Source organism: Falco cherrug, chromosome Z, assembly GCF_023634085.1.
Source record: "Falco cherrug isolate bFalChe1 chromosome Z, bFalChe1.pri, whole genome shotgun sequence".
In the NCBI taxonomy this organism is placed as follows: domain Eukaryota; kingdom Metazoa; phylum Chordata; class Aves; order Falconiformes; family Falconidae; genus Falco; species Falco cherrug.
The window spans coordinates 75416133-75435921 of NC_073720.1; the positions used below are offsets into that span (position 1 = coordinate 75416133).

Here is a 19789-nt window from a genome sequence, read left to right on the forward strand (position 1 = left end):
CTAATCAGAGCAGACCTGAGCTGCATGGAGTCTGCCTCCTCCTCACCTCTCCACACCATGCTGATGTTTCATGTTTTCTGTACTCTGCAGCCTTGCTTAACCGTCTCAAAGTCCAGCTTGTTCATCCTTATCTAATCAGAGGTATTGTTTATTAAGTGGTTTGTTTTCCTCATTCACCTACAGCCCTCACTCCCATTGCAGAGAACCTGGCCTTTAACCCCACTGAAAGAAATCACTTGTATTACTGGCCTTACAGCAGTGTCTGCAGACATGTACATCAGGGAGGGTATGGAGGGTGTTGGGCTGAGCAGACTCAGGCCCAGAAAGAGCAGTGAGGGGATTGAACAGAGGTGGTTTGCTTGCTCTTCATTCTTTGCATTTGAAAGTTGAATTGCAACAAACTCTATTGGCTTGGAGTGAAAAACAGGCAAGCACATAACATTACTGTTATCAAACGCCAATTTTTTCATAGCAATTTCATCAACAGTGGGCATAGAAAACAGGGATACAACTTTTAATCAGGCTGCCAGTGGCAACATTTCTGGGCCGTACAAAACAGCTGTAAGAGGACATGAAGATAAATGCAGTAATGACACTGGTCTCTCAGCTCTTCTGTTGACATTTTGTTTTTAAAAAAGCAAATAAGCAAACAACTGGCTGCTATAATGGGAGACACTTAACTATTTATTACCTGTTTATCTAAGCAGCACATACAGCCAAAAAAAAGCACACTTAGGTGCTGCATGTTAACATTGGCATACAGTTTGCAAAATGCAAACTATAACACATGTCTGAAGTGGACCAGTTTGCTGAAAAGACCATGGTAGATGTGGTTTCTGCACTACTGGCCCAAACACTGGACACCATATGGCAGAAATTCAAAGAGAAAGTTGGCACTGAAGACTACACAGCTGGCCAGAGGCTTACTAACAGAGCAAGAAAATATAACACCACTTTTCTCTGCCAACATTTAAAAATCACCAGTCATTACAATGCTGGTAATACGGCATTCATAGCTTGCTATGCAGAACAAAGTCTTGGAAATGGACACAGATACTGCTCTTAGTCTTTAGGTACATGAATAAACTGGCTGATTGGGTGCATTCTTTCAAACCATGAGCTGTCAGGACAGTTTGTGGAAATGAAGTTACTCTAGCAACAGAGACACATGCAGTGAAGAAGCACAGACTATGAAGTACCTAATTCCATGTGCATTTTTGGCAGGTGCATGTTTTAGTGAAGATTACTCAGAACCACATGTTGGGCCCTACCATCTGCTGAATTCAGATACATCTATAAAGCTGGTGTGGAAATACACAAAAACCCTCTTAACTTTGGGAGAGAAACTGCCAGTGCTTCTGTAACTACAACTGCGTACCACAGAAAATTACTTTTTTTTTTGGTGAAACATGTAGTCTTTCAATACAAGAGTATACTAAGGTTAAATTCCAGCATTTAGAGCTTGATTTTATCTCAGGTCCCTATTAAAATGCCTCAGTACTTGATTGCAGAAGGGCCTGAGCAACCTGGCCTAGCAAGATGTGGTTTGAGTGGGGAATTGGACCAGACACCTTCAAAGGTTCTTTTCAACCTGAAGTGTTGTAGGAGCCACATCATTATATCCATGCAGATGCATGAACACACAACTACCTTTCTCTTAGTCAAATATAGCAAGAAAAGAGATAGATCTGCCAGTCAGGGAAATGAACAGTGGCATGCAGAAAGAAGAGACTAACAGTTTGAATAGAAAGGTGGTTTATTTGGTAGAAAGTTTGTTAAATATCCTCAGAAAAAAAGTAATTCACCCTGCATCCAGCCAAATTGCTGTTGAAATACCCAGTCTAGCTCCTCACAACTAGAGGAGGGCTTTTTCCTTCCCTCTTCAAATGCAATGCCTTCTCACCGACATTGATACCTACTGCAGTTAGAAAATCCTCTTGGGCTTCTAATCTCAGAGACCTATCAATTTATGCTTTCTGTTCTTTCTGCCAGAATCATGCTTATGTTGGACATGCCTTGGAAACAAAGGCAGTTTTTGTTTAATTGAGTAACTTCCCCTGAATTGTCTTGGACAATAATGCCTTCAGTCCTGCTGTCTGGCCCTGAAACTTCTGGTTCAAGCAGCAGTTGCTGCATTGAAATGTAGTCTCCAAACTACTAGTAATGAACCAACACTCACAAAAATTTGTGGTTTTGTTTCTAAATAGTCACTAAGTTTGTTTTAATGTGAATAAAACCAAACTCTTAAGGCTGCATTTCAAGGAATTGATGCTAGGCCCTGAACTTCTGTAGCCTGAGATATGGCAACTCAGCTCCGCTCCCCTGGTAGAGAAGAGAGGGAAAAGGCTTGTGTGATTGAAGCTCCATTTTTAGCCCCAACTGTGGAACAAAATCCAACAAGAATTAAGAATTCACAGTAACCTCCTCACTTTCTGTTCCAAGGACGAAGTACACACCTCTGACTTGTCATTTCTAATAGAATATGTGGCATAGAAAATGGAAACAAAAATCCATCAACTTGTGAAAGTTCAGAGGCAGCAGAACGAACACTTGCCTGAGATGCCACATTGGCATGGTGGGCACTGAACAAGTACCTGAGAAAGCCCCCACCAGACTCAGTAAAAGCACCTCTGTTCTAAAGGGGAATGGGGCACTTAAGGAAATTATTCCAGAAGAACCTGAAAAATACATTAATCTGCTTCTTGCATAAAGGAGTTAATTCTGAATAGTTTTGTCTGAAACACTCACTGGCAGGTTCAAGTTCTAAGCCCTCTGCATACTGCTTGGTTTCCAAGTCAAATTGTTTTGTCTCTTACACTCTGAAAATTGTCTTCTAGTTTAGAAGGGATGCCTCAAATTCATGTTAATTTTCAGCTATGAAGCTCAGTGAAATTATTGACCATCCCTGGGCTTCTAGGACAACAAATAAAGCACTACTGGGCAAACAAGGAAAATAACTTTGAGACAAATGGATAAATCATTTCCCACATCAAAACATTTATTAACTGGATACAGTTAGTTGGTTTCTTTCTCTTCCTTCCTCCTTTTTCCTTTCCCTGTTCCATTTACTGTACCTTGCTGTGAGATTTTCTTTGCAAAAATGAGCATGAATGGACCCTCATGAAAAGAACAGGACATTGCCCTGGATTTGTATAGTACGAAGACAGAAAAAGAGTGAAAAGAAAGCACACCATGCTGAAACATTCACCGCTGAAGATGCATAAACAAGCTGGCACTTAGTGGAATAAATATACAATGATGCTCAAATCCTGCCATCCTAACCATATTATAGTAAAGCCTGAGAGTGGTAAAAGCCACCTGCCACTGTGTGACCACTCCAGTATCTTTGGGGTTTTCAGCAGCTGGGAATAAATTGTGGTCCTGGTTGTGCAACTTTTCCTGTGTCCTCCGACGGGAGAGGTGCTTTGCCTTTGGAATGACATGGAATCCACACATAATTTTCACTTGCATCTGATTTTCAAAGGTCTTTTAAAAGTATCCCAACTGACTACTAAGAAAGCAAAGCACTACTCTGTGTTGTGAAGCCATTTCTCAGCTAACTTGCATTATGCATTTGTGTTGTGTGATACCCATGGCACACTGACAGCTGGAGGTTTGCAGCTTTCTTTGGTTTCATCTCTCAGGAGTTTTATGTCTTTCACATCTGTAACCAGACTTGTTAAGAGCTTAAGGCATAGATCACCTGCGAGAGACTGGGGGAAAGAAAATTCAAAGTAGAGCTCTTGCTTTACCAAAAACAAAAAACCAAACAACCCCCATTGACCAAAACTTGACAAAAATATTGTACTGGGTTCATTCAAATGTTAGGAATATGGTTTCAAAAATAGTTCAATCAACTCCACATACAAGTGAATTTGATTCAAAGGCCACTACAGTCTAGGTGGGCTTCTCATTAGACATACAGTTTAGTGCCAGTTTTGATTTGGAGATCTCTGTCACCTACATGTTTCTATATTTAACTGTGCCCACAACTGTGGTAAAAAAACCTATCCCAAATGTCTAAGAACCAGAGCACATTAAGTTAATGGGTCAGTATCGGAGAGGCCCCACGATGTATTGTGCTATTGCTGCTTGTTTTTCATGAACAGCTAGATTTGTTTCTTACGGGTATTTTACTTGCTGCCAAGAGCAGTGAACGAACCACTTAGGCTGAGCTGTGAACTGCAGCTCCAAAATGGAATGAGGATCCTGCACAACAGCAGCACATGATCTAATCTTTCCTTTGCCTCTGTGCTGACAGAAGTCAAGGTAAACTCATGTTGAATGTCTAAGTCCAATCAGTAACTGATAAGGCCTCTTCTAATGACCTGGATCCACTACAATTAGTGATGATACCAACCAACACAGCAGTCATCCTATGTTGTTTATAATGTCTGTAATGTATCAAAGAAAACATGCATGTGTGACCTGGCTGTTTAACATCAAGGGCTATTAATCTTTTCCTGTATCGACCTTCAGAGGTGACCTTCAAAACTGCAGAGGCTTTGTTTTTAAGAGCCTCTGTTCCAAGAAAATGGAGTGGGAAGGGTGGAGGCACAGATAGGATCTGTAGGGGGAGACAGTAACAAATGGATCTAGGCAAAATAGGTAGGAGAGTTGACACAAACCCCTGCTGCTTTTGAAGGGTCTGCTCAAAACCATAGCTTTGAAACAGAGATCAGACCTTTGTAAGGATGGGAAAATAAGGGCTTTTCCTCCTTGCTAGTTTGAATTTGAAATGTTGACTTTGCCCAGTGTTGATTCCTATTGCCCTAAGATAAGGACTTCTGTAAACAATGTAAAGGACAGTAGGCAGTACAGCTGTTTATATTGGTGTGAGAGCTTTTCCCCAGGAATGATTAAGGAGGGTAGACAGTCCATACCCTCAGCCGGAATCCTCCACTCCCCTCCCATATGGTGGATGGTGATTAGTTCCAAGTATATATTAAATATAGTCTGCATGTACATAAGCTTATTTTTTATGAGACTTTTTTTTTTAAAAGATATTCTTTGTTCACCTGGAGGTACAAGCAAGATGCCCCGTGCAGGCAGCACATCATCTGAATGTACACACTCTGCTCTGTGGCAAGTTCTCTGGGCTTTGTGTCTGGAAAGGCATGTACAGATCACAGCAGTTTTGGGTTGTTGTTTAGCCGAAGGCTGGAATACATTCCTACATGCCGGACCAGGTTGGGTTCCACCACATAGGCATTCTCCCCCTTCGTATGCAGCAGTGAGTAAAGGGCAATATCCTTAGCAAAACCCTGGCGGCAGTGCAGACCCCTCAGGTAACCTAAGGCACGGTGGGCAGACGGAGCAGAGAAAAGCATGGCAGGCGTGCAGCACTCCGTGACCGGCACGATATTATACAGTGTGGGGGCCAGCCGGCGCAGCTCCAGCATGTAATGCCGTCCCACTAGCTCTGACAAAGCCATACTGTACAAAGCAAAGAACAAGACAATGGGCCAACTAAGGCTGGAGCGCCCAGTTGCCCAGGAGTACACCCAGCTCAGCACAGGCCCCATAAACATGCCCAGACCTAGCCACTCAAGGATTCTCATGGGTTCAGGGTTGAAGTAGCGCTGAAGCCTCTCAGGATGGTAAAGCTTGAAGTAGAGTGCATCTCTGAGGTATGGTTTGGAAAACCGGGCCAACAAGAGATGCTGCAACACAGCAAATATCTCCTCCTCTGGCACAGCATCATCTTCCACTACAAGGATGTACTCTGGGTTGTATGCCAACAGTGACTGCTCAAGGCAGAAGACATAATCCTGCTTCTCCTTCTCAAACTGGTTCGCTCTGGGGTCAGCCTTCTCCCCAGTTTTGTCCCGACTGATCAGAGGAAAGAAGCTGCTAAGCAGCTTGACATCCTGATGGCTGCTGGGGTCTGACTCCACATTACAGAGGAGGAGGCGGTGGCTCTGGCAACGCGCACCACATTTCTGGAGGAGGTAGTGGAAGCGGGAGGCCACTTGCAAGACATAGTGGAAATCATTCTGCCTCTGCACAGTGATGATGGTGACCAGCAGCAAGGGCTGAAAGGTGTCACTGCCAGATGCCTCAGAGGCATTTTGCATCTGCAGCTTCTCAAAGTAATGGAGGGCAGCCTGGCCCTCCTGCTGGTTCTGCTCCAGGAACTCCTGGCTCATGGGGTTCAGGTGCCAGCGCCGCAAATAGAAGTAAGAGTGGAGGAGCCGGTGGCAAATCAAAGGTGCGAGCACACCAAATGTCACCACAGTCAGTGTGAAGAGATGGATAAAAGGACTGGACCAACGGCACCACCGTCCACAGAGCTGCCAGGCTTGGTGTAACATGGCTGCTGCAGAAGGAGGGCACTCCTGCTCTACTCATGCCCTTGTTCCTTCACTTCCAGTGCATCCTCCCTGGATTGCAAGGTATCAGTGGGGCAGCTGCTGCCAAACCTGCATAATTTGTCCAAGCCTAGACAGGAAAAAAAAAGATTATTAATCAAATAGGAACTGTCAGGGTGGGACGACCATGATTTGAGAAAATGGAAAGCTAAGGGCTAATCACTGAGTAAGCCAAAGTAAAAGGCTCCTGAGAAGTCCCTTGTATATCACAGAACTGTCATGTGAGGTGAAGGAAATATAAGCCAAACTAATTTTCCAAGCAAAGTGCCCCTAAGGCCTTTTCAGCATGTAGAAACTCTGATCTGACTTAGCCAGACAGGACTTTTTGTATTTGTTAATGCTTCGAATACATAACAAACAGGCAACACGGATGCAGGATGTGTCAAAACTCTTTCTGTTAAAGGCAGAGAACTTACATACCACTACCTGGTCACAGTGACATAGTATGACCTGGGTCATAACCAAGAACCAAAGCCAGACCTCTCATATCCTAGCCTAGCACATATTTGAGACAAACTTTTACCTCTGTGGAATGACACATGCTTCCCTTCTGTTCCTCACACACTTCCAAATGCATGCTTTTCCACTTTACTCCCCACAGTGTGAAGCAAGATAACAAAGATACCAATTTACTTCACTAAGGGCATGTGTATGCTAAGTGTACTGTGTGTGTGTCTGTCTCTCTCAGATGTCTCCTCCTCTCTAGACCCTGTGAAATACACAGTCACAGCAACATTAACAAGTTGCAATCGAGCCATTAATTTAAAGGCTTGTAACTTAAAATTGTCTTTAATTTAAAACTGGATATATTTTTTTTTTGTATACACACACTTGAAGCAAACATCCACCTTCACAAAAATTAGGTTTTGCCATATTTGGCTTTTCTGTTCTGCTTTTCTGGGCTGCTGTGAACACCTAACAGCTTGGCTGTCAGAAGCTTACACAAAATCAGGGCAATAAGGCTGTTCAGATGAATTCTCTTGTGCCAGTAATTTCCCTTTTTGATCTTCTGTTTGACTACCCCTTTTATTTTCCATTCCCTCTCTTCATGAACAGAGTTATTCATGCTCCTCCAGCTGCCTGACTGTACACCATTCAGTGGAGTTTCTCCCATTTTTAACCTGCCTTCACCAAGTTCTGATCATTAAATGGTGCTCCCAGACCAAAATGTCATGCTTGTTTTCTTATCTGCACTGTCTGAGGCAGCCTAAGCAATGATGTGTGGATGGAAAGAAACCAGGGCCGTGGCTTTTCTTCTCTTAGAAGAATGGACCACGTATAACAAATGACTCAGAGGGTCATCACTGAGCAGGGTCTAATTCTGGGACTACTCAAACCACCCCTGGATAGACTGTGACATCAGTGTTGTGCTATATTATGATTCACAAAACCACAAGATTTCAAAAGATTTAATATAATTAAATAGAGACAACACATTTACACACCAAGGCATAAGAATCTGCAGCATATTCCCATATAGGTGGTTTTTTTTCCTTCTGATTGTGCAATCCTGTTTCACAGACACTGCATTGTGTTGCATCAGTGGACTCTGTAAGGGCTTTAAAGGTGATAGCTGCATGTCAGCTGCCAGATCCACGCCATGCCGATTCAGGACATGAAGACCTGAAATCCATCAGATGCAAAGACCTGGCATTAAAATGCATTTAAAAACCAGGGCTGTCCCTCTTATTTTCTGTTAGCCAGTTACAAACATTAAGGGAATACACCAATGCAGAATCATATTCTATAGCTCACAATGACATACTTTTGAGCCTTCTCTTGATGGAGTAGCATTGTTGGCACCGTCGCTAAGTCAGCCTCCAAAGCGAGGGCACAGTGGGAAAAGGAGATGAAGAAAAGCCATGAGGTAGTTCAGTTCTCGGTGAGTAAAGAAACTCACTTTCCATCTGCCAGCTGAAGGTCTGACTTACAAACACTACGAGCCTGCGGTGAGCTCTGTAGTTCTCGGGATATACACTGAAGCGTTAATAACCCCCGCCGAGCAAGAAGCCTCCGCCCTCATGCCGCCTTCTAGTGAAAAGGGAGAAATGGCTGTCATGTCTTCCGCAGCAGCAGCTGAGCGGTGGGGGCTGCACCCTCAAGAGACAATCAAAGGGATGCTTGCCGGGGGTTTTGCTCTTCTGCAGCCCGTGTTCCAGGTCAGGCTCACAGGCACCATGCGCGGGTACCTCGCAGGCCCCTGCGGGGGGACGCCCGTGACCTCGCTGCTGCCGGCCGCCCTCAGCCGGCCCTGCCCGCGGGGAAATCTGTGCTGGGACCCCACCTGCCGGTGCCCCCGCTCCTAGCACGCAGCAGGGTAGGTAAGGTGGTGCAGACAAGCACCACCCGCTCGGGGAGGCATCGCCTGGCTTCATACAAGAAAGTCACAAACTCTGAAAAAGCACATCGGACTGGAGGCCAGCCATGCAGGTCAGTCTCACATCCACATGCGTTTCTGACTCACCCTGGCATTACCTCGTCAGTGAACAACTCAAGATCTTAGAGCTCTTACTCTGATTTTGCAACTTAGAACAGCTAAAGGAAAACCACCACCAAACAGGCACTTTTGCCTCTTTCCACATCTTCCTCTGCTGCCTGGGCTGTTAGCACTCACATTGACTGACAGACACACCATTATCAGTTTATTTGCAGAGGAAAAGACTATTTTCCTTGGGTAGCGGAATAACCAGATAGACAAAAAAAAATGCTCAGGAGCATACTGAAGTGGGTTGAATACTCCAGTTGATGCCAAAAACAAGCTGAAGGATCCAAAAAAGAGAAGAGATGCTGCTCTTCTCCCCACTTCTTGGGTGTAACACTGGGAACCCAAGAGTTCCAAATAGAGATAGAAATATCTTGCTTATACAGAGATAAAGTTTGATCTTATCTTTACAGAGTTTCTGGTCAGGCTGTTTTCTGCCCATTAGGATGGTTCTGACTTCACAGAAGCTGTTCTGGTTTTAGAAGCTGTTGGTACTGTCACTTTCACTTTTTCCCCCTTTTTGGGGGGAGGGGGGAATCTTGTTTGTTCTTCTTTCAGTGGCACTTCTGACAGAACAAGGAAGTTTAAGAAAAGCAAGAATCGGAATTAGAATTTATAATACTTTAAAAACACCTGCATTAATTCCGAATAGTAACTACTTTGCAACCATATAAATACTTGCTGTGGAGGCCACTTTTATGTATCTTCCGTGTAGAACTGAGCCATTGCTTAAATGTGTTTACAAGCTATGGTGATGTAAAGCTATATATTTGCCTTGTTTCTTTTCTTAGATCCTTATGACAAAGATTCCTTCCACAAGTATCTGGTTCCAAATCTTATGTTCCCATATTCATTAGTCCCCTAATTATTTGGCTGAATTATACTGTTCAGGAAAAAGTTACCTCTGCACACATTGAAGAAGAGTAGAAAAATTAATAACATCCTCATTAGGGTTCAGAATATGGCCTGCTATGCTAGTGCTTTAAAGGAGCAAGTTCACTTTCTGTCTGCTCCAAACTCCTCTCCACAGAGGTATTCCTACAGGTAGGCACTCCTGGAACAAAGCTTCCTACATGTTTCAAAGCTGCAAAATTTTAGGAGGCTTCTGGAGAGCTAATGTAAGAGAGGGCATCTGTCTTCAACTGCTGTTCTGTGAAAAAAGGCCATAATTATTCTTTCATGATTTCAATATTAAATGATTCCTTTTTGTCTAACTACACTTCTTAGCAGTGTCAACAGGAAAAGCCATTCCTTTCCCAACATAAAAACAGCTGGATTAAGTCATGTGGTCAGAAGCCATAGCATCATCTCTGCATGAAACAAAGGCAGGCTCTCGGAAAATGTCATGGGAAGGCAAGCTGTTAAGAGTCCCCACCTCAGCCATAATAACGGTAGCCAGTAATGATGTTCACAATCTGCAGTTTTGCCTTGTGTGTTGATTCTATAGTGGCATCCCAACTTGAAACCTTTGTGCAAAACACACTCCTACACCCCAACCTAGCATTGTGCAAAGAAGCCGCAACCTCATGACCAAGCATCTCTGGCACAGACAATAGCTTTGTCTTGGCTGCGATACTGTTAGTGCACCAGCAAACAGTCCTGCTTGAATCTGAGGAAACTGATGCAAGCTTCACAAAGTCATAAAGACCCATATAGATCTCCTCCTGTTTCATATATGCATGCACACAGCTGACTGTTGTGTACAGATATCCTCAGCTTCAAAACCTACCTCCCTACCATGAGTTGATCCCTATTACTGGACCAGATGGCCAGCTTTTCTCATCTGCAATTCCCCTTGTTTTCTGACAGCTTTTAGTAGGTCGGGTGCCAGATAATACTTCTAAAATGTGTTCAGGCTTGCCTTGAAAACTGCAGTGTCTAGTAGAAGCCAAGCAGTCACAGATCTGACCATTATACTTTGATGCCAAACTGGGAGTTGGGCTCCCTAGAAAATACAAACCATCCTGGCAAAAGCTGTGTTTCTAAAAACATTCAGCAGAGTCTTTATGGCAAGAACTCAGTAGTTGTTCTTTCTTTGTATTTTACTAGCAGGTACCAAATACATCTTACCTCTTCTACTTCAAGCACTGCTTAAAGAAGTTGTCATTATGTTGTTTCTAGACAATGAATGTCCAATAAGCCAGGCTGTTTCATTTAACTTTCACCTAAAGTGCTACCTGCTACAGCAAAGACCAGGGCTGGTGGTATGCATTTGATTTCTCAGTTCTCTTAGAACTTTAATTTTTGTTTCTTATAGTCTATGTATTAAAGGCATACAACACTGTTATGGTCCAACAGATTAATGATAACCTGAAGCATAAAAGAAGTGGAGGGGGAAGTGGAGTGGGTCTGGACTTGGCCCTTTGAAGGGCTTACATGGTGTAAGATGCAGACATCAATGGCACAGCCATTTGTTTTGATCTGCCACTCCTCAGAGCGTGTCAATGAACACAGAAATTTCTGTTCAAGGAGATGGAATTTAAGCACTATTAGAAAAGTGAAATGTCATGTATACAGAAGGAGTAACCCTGTCCATTTAGGAAAAACCAGGAACCGCAGAACTGCATCCTTAATGTAAATTTACTGATAGGCTGGCCTGCTTTTCTCATTTAATTGTAGTTAATTTTTAAAGGTTGTTCACAGAAATCCAGTGAATAGTTCGAAAGTTATGGAAGCAAGAGGCAAGGTACACGGATGTGGCAGCTGGAAGATCCTGCCCCCATTTCCCTTGAACTAAGAGGGTAAAACTATGCCACTAGTGAAGCAGGCTATGAACTGAACGTATACCAATTACAGTTATTTCCCCAATTCTGTGTTGCTTCTCTTGTGTATTAATTTTCCTCTGGCACATAAATCTGAAGGGATCCCATTTTTCAACACCTGCTGACCTGGGTGCCTCTCTGCTATGAAATGTCATGGGAAAGAAATGCCCTGTCCTGTTGCTATCAAGCAGTAAGGTCAGTATTCACATGAAGTGGAAGTGGAAAGCAGCCTGCAGAAGAGAGTTCTGCAAGATTAATAGCTCAACACAGAGACTTAAGGTAAGGAGTTTTGTGAGGACCTGTAATTTGAAGATGATGCCAAAGGTCTACATGGCTTTCAAATTAATTATGCAATCTGTATCTGTCTGAATTTACATTTTCTTTTGTGCCAGAGGTTAAAAAAAGGGCACATTGTTAGAGAATTTGGTAACGATCTGTGTAAGAACTGCTGTGTATTCACACAGAGATCTGCAGAGTCTTAAATGTGGCTTTTGGTTTGAGCTCACTTGTGCTTTAGTATAAAAATTAAATCCCTATTTGTTAAAAAAATGAAAATTGTATTAGACAAAGCTGCTGCTAATAATGGTACCAGCTATTACCTTTTGCTGTCTGCTCTTGGAATCTCAGAGCTAAATGTGCACTGACTCATCAGAGATGCTACAGATAATCTGTATTTTAGCTCCCTGTGTCACAGTCTTTTGCTAAAATAAGACAAGGGCCCCTGCATGCAAGACACAGTACACAAATACGGAAAGATGCAATTTCTGCCTTAGTGTTGCTTAGTTTGAAAATACAAAAGATAGGACGGAATCTGTTTTTCCCAGATAGGTAATATATCAGCCTGGTTTTTTATAGTTTAACCATACTGGTAATCCACACAGGTAAATTATTTAGAATAGCTATTCAAAAAACAGCTACTAAATGTGGTATGCTGAAGTAATTGCAACTCTTTTCAAATTAAAGCAATCTGAACAGATGAGGAAGACGAAATCTTGGTCTTGGAGAAGTCTGTCCAGAAGGAGCTATTTCAGAGCAGGAGGAGTGAAGTATCCCACCGTAGCTATTGTGGAATAGTTCTTCTGTCATAGCACTTCTATTCAATTTCTATACACAACTGTACCCTTGGGGCTTGCTAGGAAACCAGCCATTTCACAGTCTGTGAAAGAGCAATGTGCAGATTAAATTAGGTCCCCGAGTGCCTGTGGTTTGGGAATGTGCCAGGTGCACCCCTTCTAACTTAGTGAAGCAACACTTCGATCCAGGCATCACCCACAAACCATCCCTGCTGTGCAAACTGTGCAAGGCCACTGTCTTCTCAGGAGCTAAGGAGTCTAGACCATGCCTTAGGAGGAGCTAACAGCACTGTGCTAGCCGGGGCTGGAAGTAGAGCAACCTAGAACTGCTACAGCTGCACCCCTGCACACACGCCAAAGGGGAGCTGACTACGAGTCAATCCTTTACACTACAGGAATCTGGAGCACTCTGAGCTCTCTTGTGTGGCAGTGGGCTTCATGGCGATGGTCTCTCTTTGAGCAGGAATGCCTCTGAAGTTTACTCCTCAAGGCCGAGAGACCGCTTACCCAGCATCTGATATCTATAGTGAGGTAAGCACATTTCATATTAGGCCTAAGAGTATATTGTATGCTAGTGATAATTATATATCCAGCTATAGCTTAAGTCTTAGAAGTGTAGTAAGTAGCAGGCTGTTTGACTGTCATCTAATCATCATTTAAATCATTGTTGAAATCATCAATTAGATTGTCATTCAATTACCATTTCATGCCAGCTTAATTTTCAATTATTGTTAATTCATTGTTAAATCACTGCTTAATTATAATTCAATTACTGTTTAATCTTTATAATTATTACCATTTGATAATCGTTTAATAATTAATAAAATATTTTAGTTAACCCCACAGTGATGACTGACTTCTTTTAATACTTCACCTGTGACGACAGAGCAGGGGGTGTGGGTGTATGAATGGCGGGATAGAGGAATAAAAGGGAAGAAGTGTCATGATGGCTGCTAACACAGAAAATGTTGCAGCTTTACTGTTGTTCATTTTTGACTGCAAAGAATAACACACATTAATAAGGAAGTAAGATACTATTTTTGTGACCAAAGGCCTTTGATGATAAGGCTGTAAGCTTCCTGTTGGGATAGGTTTATGTAACAATAAAAATCGAGACCTATACCAGACAATAACCAGAATATCATGACTCTAACTGCTGCGCGAAAGAAAAGATGTTTAGCCATATTGATGAACAGCATACCTCTTTTAAGAGACACTGTCTACTCATGTTAAACAGTACTACTGACTTTTTCTCTGTATTCACCACTTGTGTCTGAGGAATACAGAGTCTCCCTTGCCTGCAACATATGAAATGGACTATTTATCCTGCATAGAAAGGCACAGTAAATGGGATGTCCTGGTTCTGGGGGATGCTGGTGATCTCTTTGAGCCCCAAGGGAAGAAAATGGGATAAATACTGTAGCTGAAAATAGTCTGTTATATAATTAGTATTGCCCTTGTTGGACGAACAAGAAAGCAGCAGATTTCACATGTGCAGGAGTGTATTCCTCCTGGGGTTTGTGCTTGCAAATGCTTGCCGAACCTGGTGTGCCTTTATGGCAGCCCACTGGTTGCACATAAAATTATTTTCTCAGTGCCTGTACGAGAACAGGCCAGCCCATGAACCTGCAGTGCACGCCGGTATAGTTTCATATTTTGCTGCACCATCAGCACAGCTGCAAATTTCCTACACAGACAACGATTTTGTGCTCCTCTCTCCCTTTGGGAGAGCTGCCAGGTAGCACAAGGTGACCCTTCAAGCACCAGGATTAACAGCAGTTACCTTAGTGATGATGGTCAGAGAGGAGAGGGCGTTAGATATGCAAAGCTGATCCTCCTCGACCCCTGCCCTCCTTGCAGAGCAGCCGACACACTGGTGTTATTTCAGCGTGTCCAGCTCTCAGAGTTCTGACCACAGAAATTCTGGCCAGGGACTCCTCTGGGTGGCATCAAGCACAAAGCAGGAGCTGGCTGGGGTTTCTTTTTGTTTTCCTTAAGAGTTCCACTCACCTCCCCTAACGGAGGGGCCGTTCCCTTCGGCCCAGCCAGGCTCTGGCCACCGTCTTTTCTGCTTGTCACCATGTACGGTCACATCCTCAAAGCAGGCACACAGAACACTTTCCTGTTCCCTGCAGGCTTTCCGCTTCCCTCCTCGCTCGGGTGCCTCAGCCACGGCCGCCAAGCCCCGCTGGCTCCCGGAACACATGCCCTTCCTCGCCGCCAGTGCCCCGGTGCCTCCCCTCGCCCACCGCCCCGCACGGCGGGCGAGGCAGAAACGCCACCAGCGCCCCTCCCGCCGGCGCCGGGGCAGGGTGCCTCCCCCCCCGCAGGGAAGGGCGCACAGCCCGCCCGGGACAGCCCCGCCACGCGCGGATTTCCCGCCCCCTCGGCACCCCGGAGCGCCCCGCAGCCGGGCAGCGCCGGCGGCACCGCGGGTCCCCACGGCCGCCGGCGGCTGGGGCCGGGGGTGCTCCATGCAGCTCCGCTTTCTGCTTTACCTTGCCGCTCTGCCTATTGCTCACTTCTCTCCAGCAAATTTTTCTCCTCCCTCTCGGGCAGTGAGGGTGGGATTAAAGGCATAAAAGCCTAAACATGTGACTACGCCGGCACGGAGATGCTCGGAAGGAGGGGAAGGGGAGCTGTCAGGAGTGGGAAACCGAGAACCAGAGAGGGGTGAGGTCTGTGAAAACAAGTTAGGAAGCAGGAGAATTGTTCGCGCTCCAGAAGGACTCCCATCCCGGGGCAGAGTCCGCAGTGCAGCCGGAGCCCCTTATTCCAGCTCTGTGGTTCCCGAATTTTCATCAGGAGTGGTGAAACGCCAGCCAGGGCTGTGCTGCAGAGCCCGGTGGTCCTCTACAGCTGCACAAAGCTCCCAAAGCCTTTACCGAGCCAGGATTTCAAAGTGTACTCCACGCATGTGTCAGGTGTATTTATCAGCTCCCATGGCCACGCCTTTGCGGCACTGCCCCGTCTTGCTCTTTCTGCGTGGCTCCCATCCCTCCCTTGTCGGTAGCCGGTGCAGTTTCTGGGCTGCAGCTCTGCGCTCTGTTTCAGCTGTTCATCAGCTGTCCAAATCAAGACGCCTTACTGCATGGAGAAAAAGATTGCTCCCTACATACTCAAGGGGAAAGTCAGTGCTTCGGAGTGGCCGGCAGAATGTTTAACGTGCATGTCACCCATGCTATGTAAAAATGCTAAGCTTTCACTGTGTTAATCTGTAATTAATTCATTACAGATGTAATCATTGAAGTGGGGAGGTTCATCAGCTACACCAAAATATGTATCAGCCTGTTCAGGGTCCAAAAATATCATCAAACTGACCCAAGAGTACCTCTGACCTGTGTTCATTTCCCCTCCTCCTTTTCTCTTGTCTTCCATTTCCATGTTCTTCCGCACATGTACTTTTTGGCCCTGATACAATAATACTTCATTATATAAATTGTTTCTAACTACAGTTATCTGAAACATGCTTCAGAGGAAGTCCTGTGTCTTTCATTGTAAGAACTACTTAGTTCTCAGCATGCAGCTCTAGAAAAAGTGTATGTATTTCAGGTAAATTATTTTCAGGCTCTGACCTCTCTTTTAGGAAAAATTGGGGGGGAAAAAACAATTAAAAAAGAAAAAAATCCCTTACGCTGTTTCAGTAAACCACCATGTTCTGTTCTGCACAGCTAGAATTTTGCTAGAGCTCAGTCCTATAAACAGAAGCTTGTAGCATGATACATGTTTTTAGTTTTAACATACAAATTTATATTATTCCCTCTAATAAGCATTATGAACAAAGGAACTCGGTTATGCATGTCTGTGGTCCTTACTTCTTACAACTGGCAAAAGCTATCCCTCAGCTGAGGCTTATTGCAAAGACAACATGGATAAAGGGGAGAAAACCCCAGAGGAACGGTAATGCTCATAACGATAACATAGTCAAGCACTACATTTGGGTTCCTTGAGTGACTTGCTCTCCTAGCAGAAGAAGAGGCATGCTGGAAAGTCCACAGGCTTAGCTAGATGCATGTTACTTACTCTTGAAAATAACAAGACAGTAGAAGTTTCTCAGGTGACTTCCTTTCCAAAATCCCTCTTTGCTGACCACTTCTTTTTCTACCAGTTTTTAATGACAGTGATTCATAATTGACCTTCTACTTAAATGCTCTCATGGCTGCAAACACTGATGCACTGGAAACACAATAGATCCTGGAATAGAACAAAGGCAAAAGGGTATATAAGAGGATCCAAGGTGGGAAAGAGATTATAGATTCTTGGGAGGTCCATTAGCATGTTCTTCTCAGGATCAGAGTTGCAGAATTTGTGAGAAACAAACTGGGTTTTTTTCCGCTTCTCTGTCAGCATGTGCGTGGGAGAGTGACTATTGAGACATCAGCAGAAACACATGTCACATTGCACCCAGTATTATTGCCTTCCAGATGGGGTTTCAGCCAGCAGAACAATTTGGTGGTAATAAATTAACAGGAATGGACCAGAAGGCCTTTTCTTCAGGAACTGATATTTAGGTAACTAATTTTGTGAGCAGCCTTTCTGCATAGTTTTCTCTGCTCCCATGTAGCTTACATGCCTGCCTTTCAGGGAACACTTGACTTTCCTCCTTAAACACTTACTTCTAGAACAGCTTCTGTTAAACCTGAAAGACTGAGAAAAGTCACAAGTGATTTTGGGGCCATGGCAGAGTTTAAACAGTCTGTCATCCCTGACTACTCGTTCTTATCACAGTGCTGTCTTCCACTGTGTGCCAGCATAAGGGAGATGGATCTGGCTGAAAAATAAACGTTTTCATATGATGGTTTATTTCTTAGCTGGCTTACTTCATCTTTTCGGTTCTCCACACCAGATGACTATGTCAGCAAGCAGGGAGGGGTCTAGAAAGCAGGGATGAACATGTGGGCACACCACCACTCATGCAGTAACCTAACTGCAACCTGAAATGCTCAGAAGAAATAGTTACTTCTGAAGTTATTCAGCCTGTACAGTAACAGTACAATACTTTATAATCAGAAAAAACCCTGTGGTGAGAATCATATCTAAGTAGGGGAGGTTCAGGTCAGCCATTCAGATCCGAGTATTTCCTGCTGCCAAAGCAGCCTTCCCCTCTGCCATCCACTGTACACAGCTCCCACAGCACTGAGCATTGTGCAAGGGAATGGAGGTAACGTTTTCTTTTGCTTCGCTCAAGATCAGGCACAGCTCCTGCTTTTCATGAACATGAGTGTTAGAAGCAGGACAAGCTAGGCAGGTGATGTTTAGATGCTTACACAATATGGAAAGCCGCAGAGCAGAAATTCATGGTCCTAGGGGCTGCTGAATTGAGAAGCCTGGTTTCTGCAAAGTTGTCATTTGTGCCTTTTTCATTACTGTCAAAATATCCTTAGCTCCTGTCTGACATTCCTTGCCTCCTCCCGATTCCTTAGCTTCCCTCCCACCCAGCAGTCTTACTGCTTCATGCTTTCACAAAAAAGCAAGGGTGTGAGGATTAGTTTTGAGCTACATGTACCGATTATCTGTGGGAAACCTCGGCTGGTCCAAGGGATCGGAATGCAAGCTTAACATTAACCTTCAGCAGATACCCGTGTATCCATGAGGAGTCCGGAATGTCCTGGGAAGAGCCGAGTTAACAAGATTAAGGAACTGCTAGATGCACAAGTAGAAGAAGTGTATCAAAGATATAGCAAAGAAAAGGTCATCCAGTCATGAACTAGTGGTCTTTGAGTGAACCAATCATGTATGGATACACATTCTTAAGAAAGATATAAAAAGGCTTGTGAGAACAACAAACAACCTTTTGGTCTTTTGGCTTTTGTGCACAATTCCTTGTGTGGCGTGTCCGTCTCGGCAGTGTCACCTGGTGACCCAGACGTGATCACAGCAATGGCACTGCACGGGCGGCGGGTGGACCGTGGGGATGGAGCCCTGCACAGCGGAGCGGTGGGCAGAGCTGCCAGAGCCGGCTTTGGAAGGGACACCTGGACAAGGTGAGCTACTGGGAACATGGGTACTTCATTTAGTAAGGAAGAGACTACGATCATTGCTATGTGCAGAATGATTTTGCAAAAATGAGGAGTTAAGTTGGAGGAGTTACTGCAAAAAATGCTCCTATGAAGTAAAGAACAAGGATATGGGGCAAATACCGTAACTTCTTTTAGTGTTTCTGTTTGGAAAGAGTTAGGCGATAAATTGTTTGACTGTGCCACACTGGGGGGCAAAGAGCTGCAGCACTTTTAACGACATGGCAACTGCTGTATGAAACTCTGAAGGACTTCAAAGCACAGTGAGATCAGGCAGAGAGCGCTGCCTCTGCTTCTAATACCACGCAAAGTTTTGTGCTCCCCGTGCCACTTCCTTCAGAGGAACAGACTCAGGGGAATGTACAAATTATGGACACTAAGGAGACAACGGGGAATGTAATGTCAAAAGGAGAAAAGATTGTTGATTCCAGAGTACACCCTAAAACCCATGAGCCACAAAGGACGGTGAAGCTTTGGAAGGACTCTATGATGAGATGTACACAAAACGCTCTTTGGAAGCTCGTGATAGAACTTATAAAACACCTGCAGAGCTGTTAAGTGAGCTGGAACCAGTGCTCTCAGTTGACATCAATAACTGAGCTCCAGCTGAGCCATTGGCTCCACCATCTCCTCCCTCAGATGAAGGAAAAATTAAGTATCCCCCACTCCTAGATGAAGGACCTGATGGTTGGGATAATCTGATGAATAGGGGTGGGGAGAAAAAGAATGAGCATGGCCGGAAAGTGGAAAAACACTTGGAGAAACCTCTTGGGGGTCCCTCTTGTAGAAAGACGTTGCAGTCATGGGATTTGCCTCCTGCACATATTACTGTTTGTCCATATAATCCTCTATCTTTTTGGCAGAAGGTAAAAGCGGGGGCTCCGCAGGAAGAGAATTGGGATTTATCTGAGGCGACAGACACCCCAATGTCAGAGCCCACTGCTGATCCTTCTATGGCAATGGCATTTCCCATTGTGAGGGGGGACCCAGTGCAAGGGATAATGGACGAGAACAAAATGTATTCATGGAAGGTAATCCAAGATTTGCAAAAATGTGTGGCACAATATGGTCCAAATTCTCCAGC

The 19789-nt window shown here is 44.4% G+C and overlaps 1 protein-coding gene across 5 annotated transcripts; it reads right to left on the reverse strand.

The window, feature by feature from the left end:
* Positions 1–658: 658 nt before the first annotated feature.
* On the reverse strand, positions 659–15622 carry PGAP4 (post-GPI attachment to proteins GalNAc transferase 4). 5 transcript variants are annotated; one of them, XM_027802618.2, is made up of 3 exons: positions 13563–14460; positions 8137–13209; positions 659–6441 (listed from the first exon to the last, which is right to left on the reverse strand). In XM_027802618.2, exon 3 carries the CDS (start codon positions 6312–6314, stop codon positions 5127–5129), a length of 1188 nt encoding a protein of 395 aa, XP_027658419.1. In that variant the 5' UTR covers positions 6315–6441; positions 8137–13209; positions 13563–14460; the 3' UTR covers positions 659–5126. The 5 variants fall into 5 exon arrangements, 4 of the variants coding, with proteins under 4 accessions (XP_027658419.1, XP_027658417.1, XP_027658420.1 ...); XM_027802616.2 differs by lacking the exons at positions 8137–13209; positions 13563–14460 and adding an exon at positions 15187–15622; XM_027802619.2 differs by lacking the exons at positions 8137–13209; positions 13563–14460 and adding an exon at positions 14699–14954.
* Between the last annotated feature and the right edge of the window lie 4167 nt (positions 15623–19789).

What these genes read in the sequence shown, in the direction of transcription:
- PGAP4 (XM_027802616.2), bottom strand. Translation starts at nt 6,314, where the DNA reads ATGTTACACCAAGCCTGGCAGCTCTGTGGACGGTGGTGCCGTTGGTCC.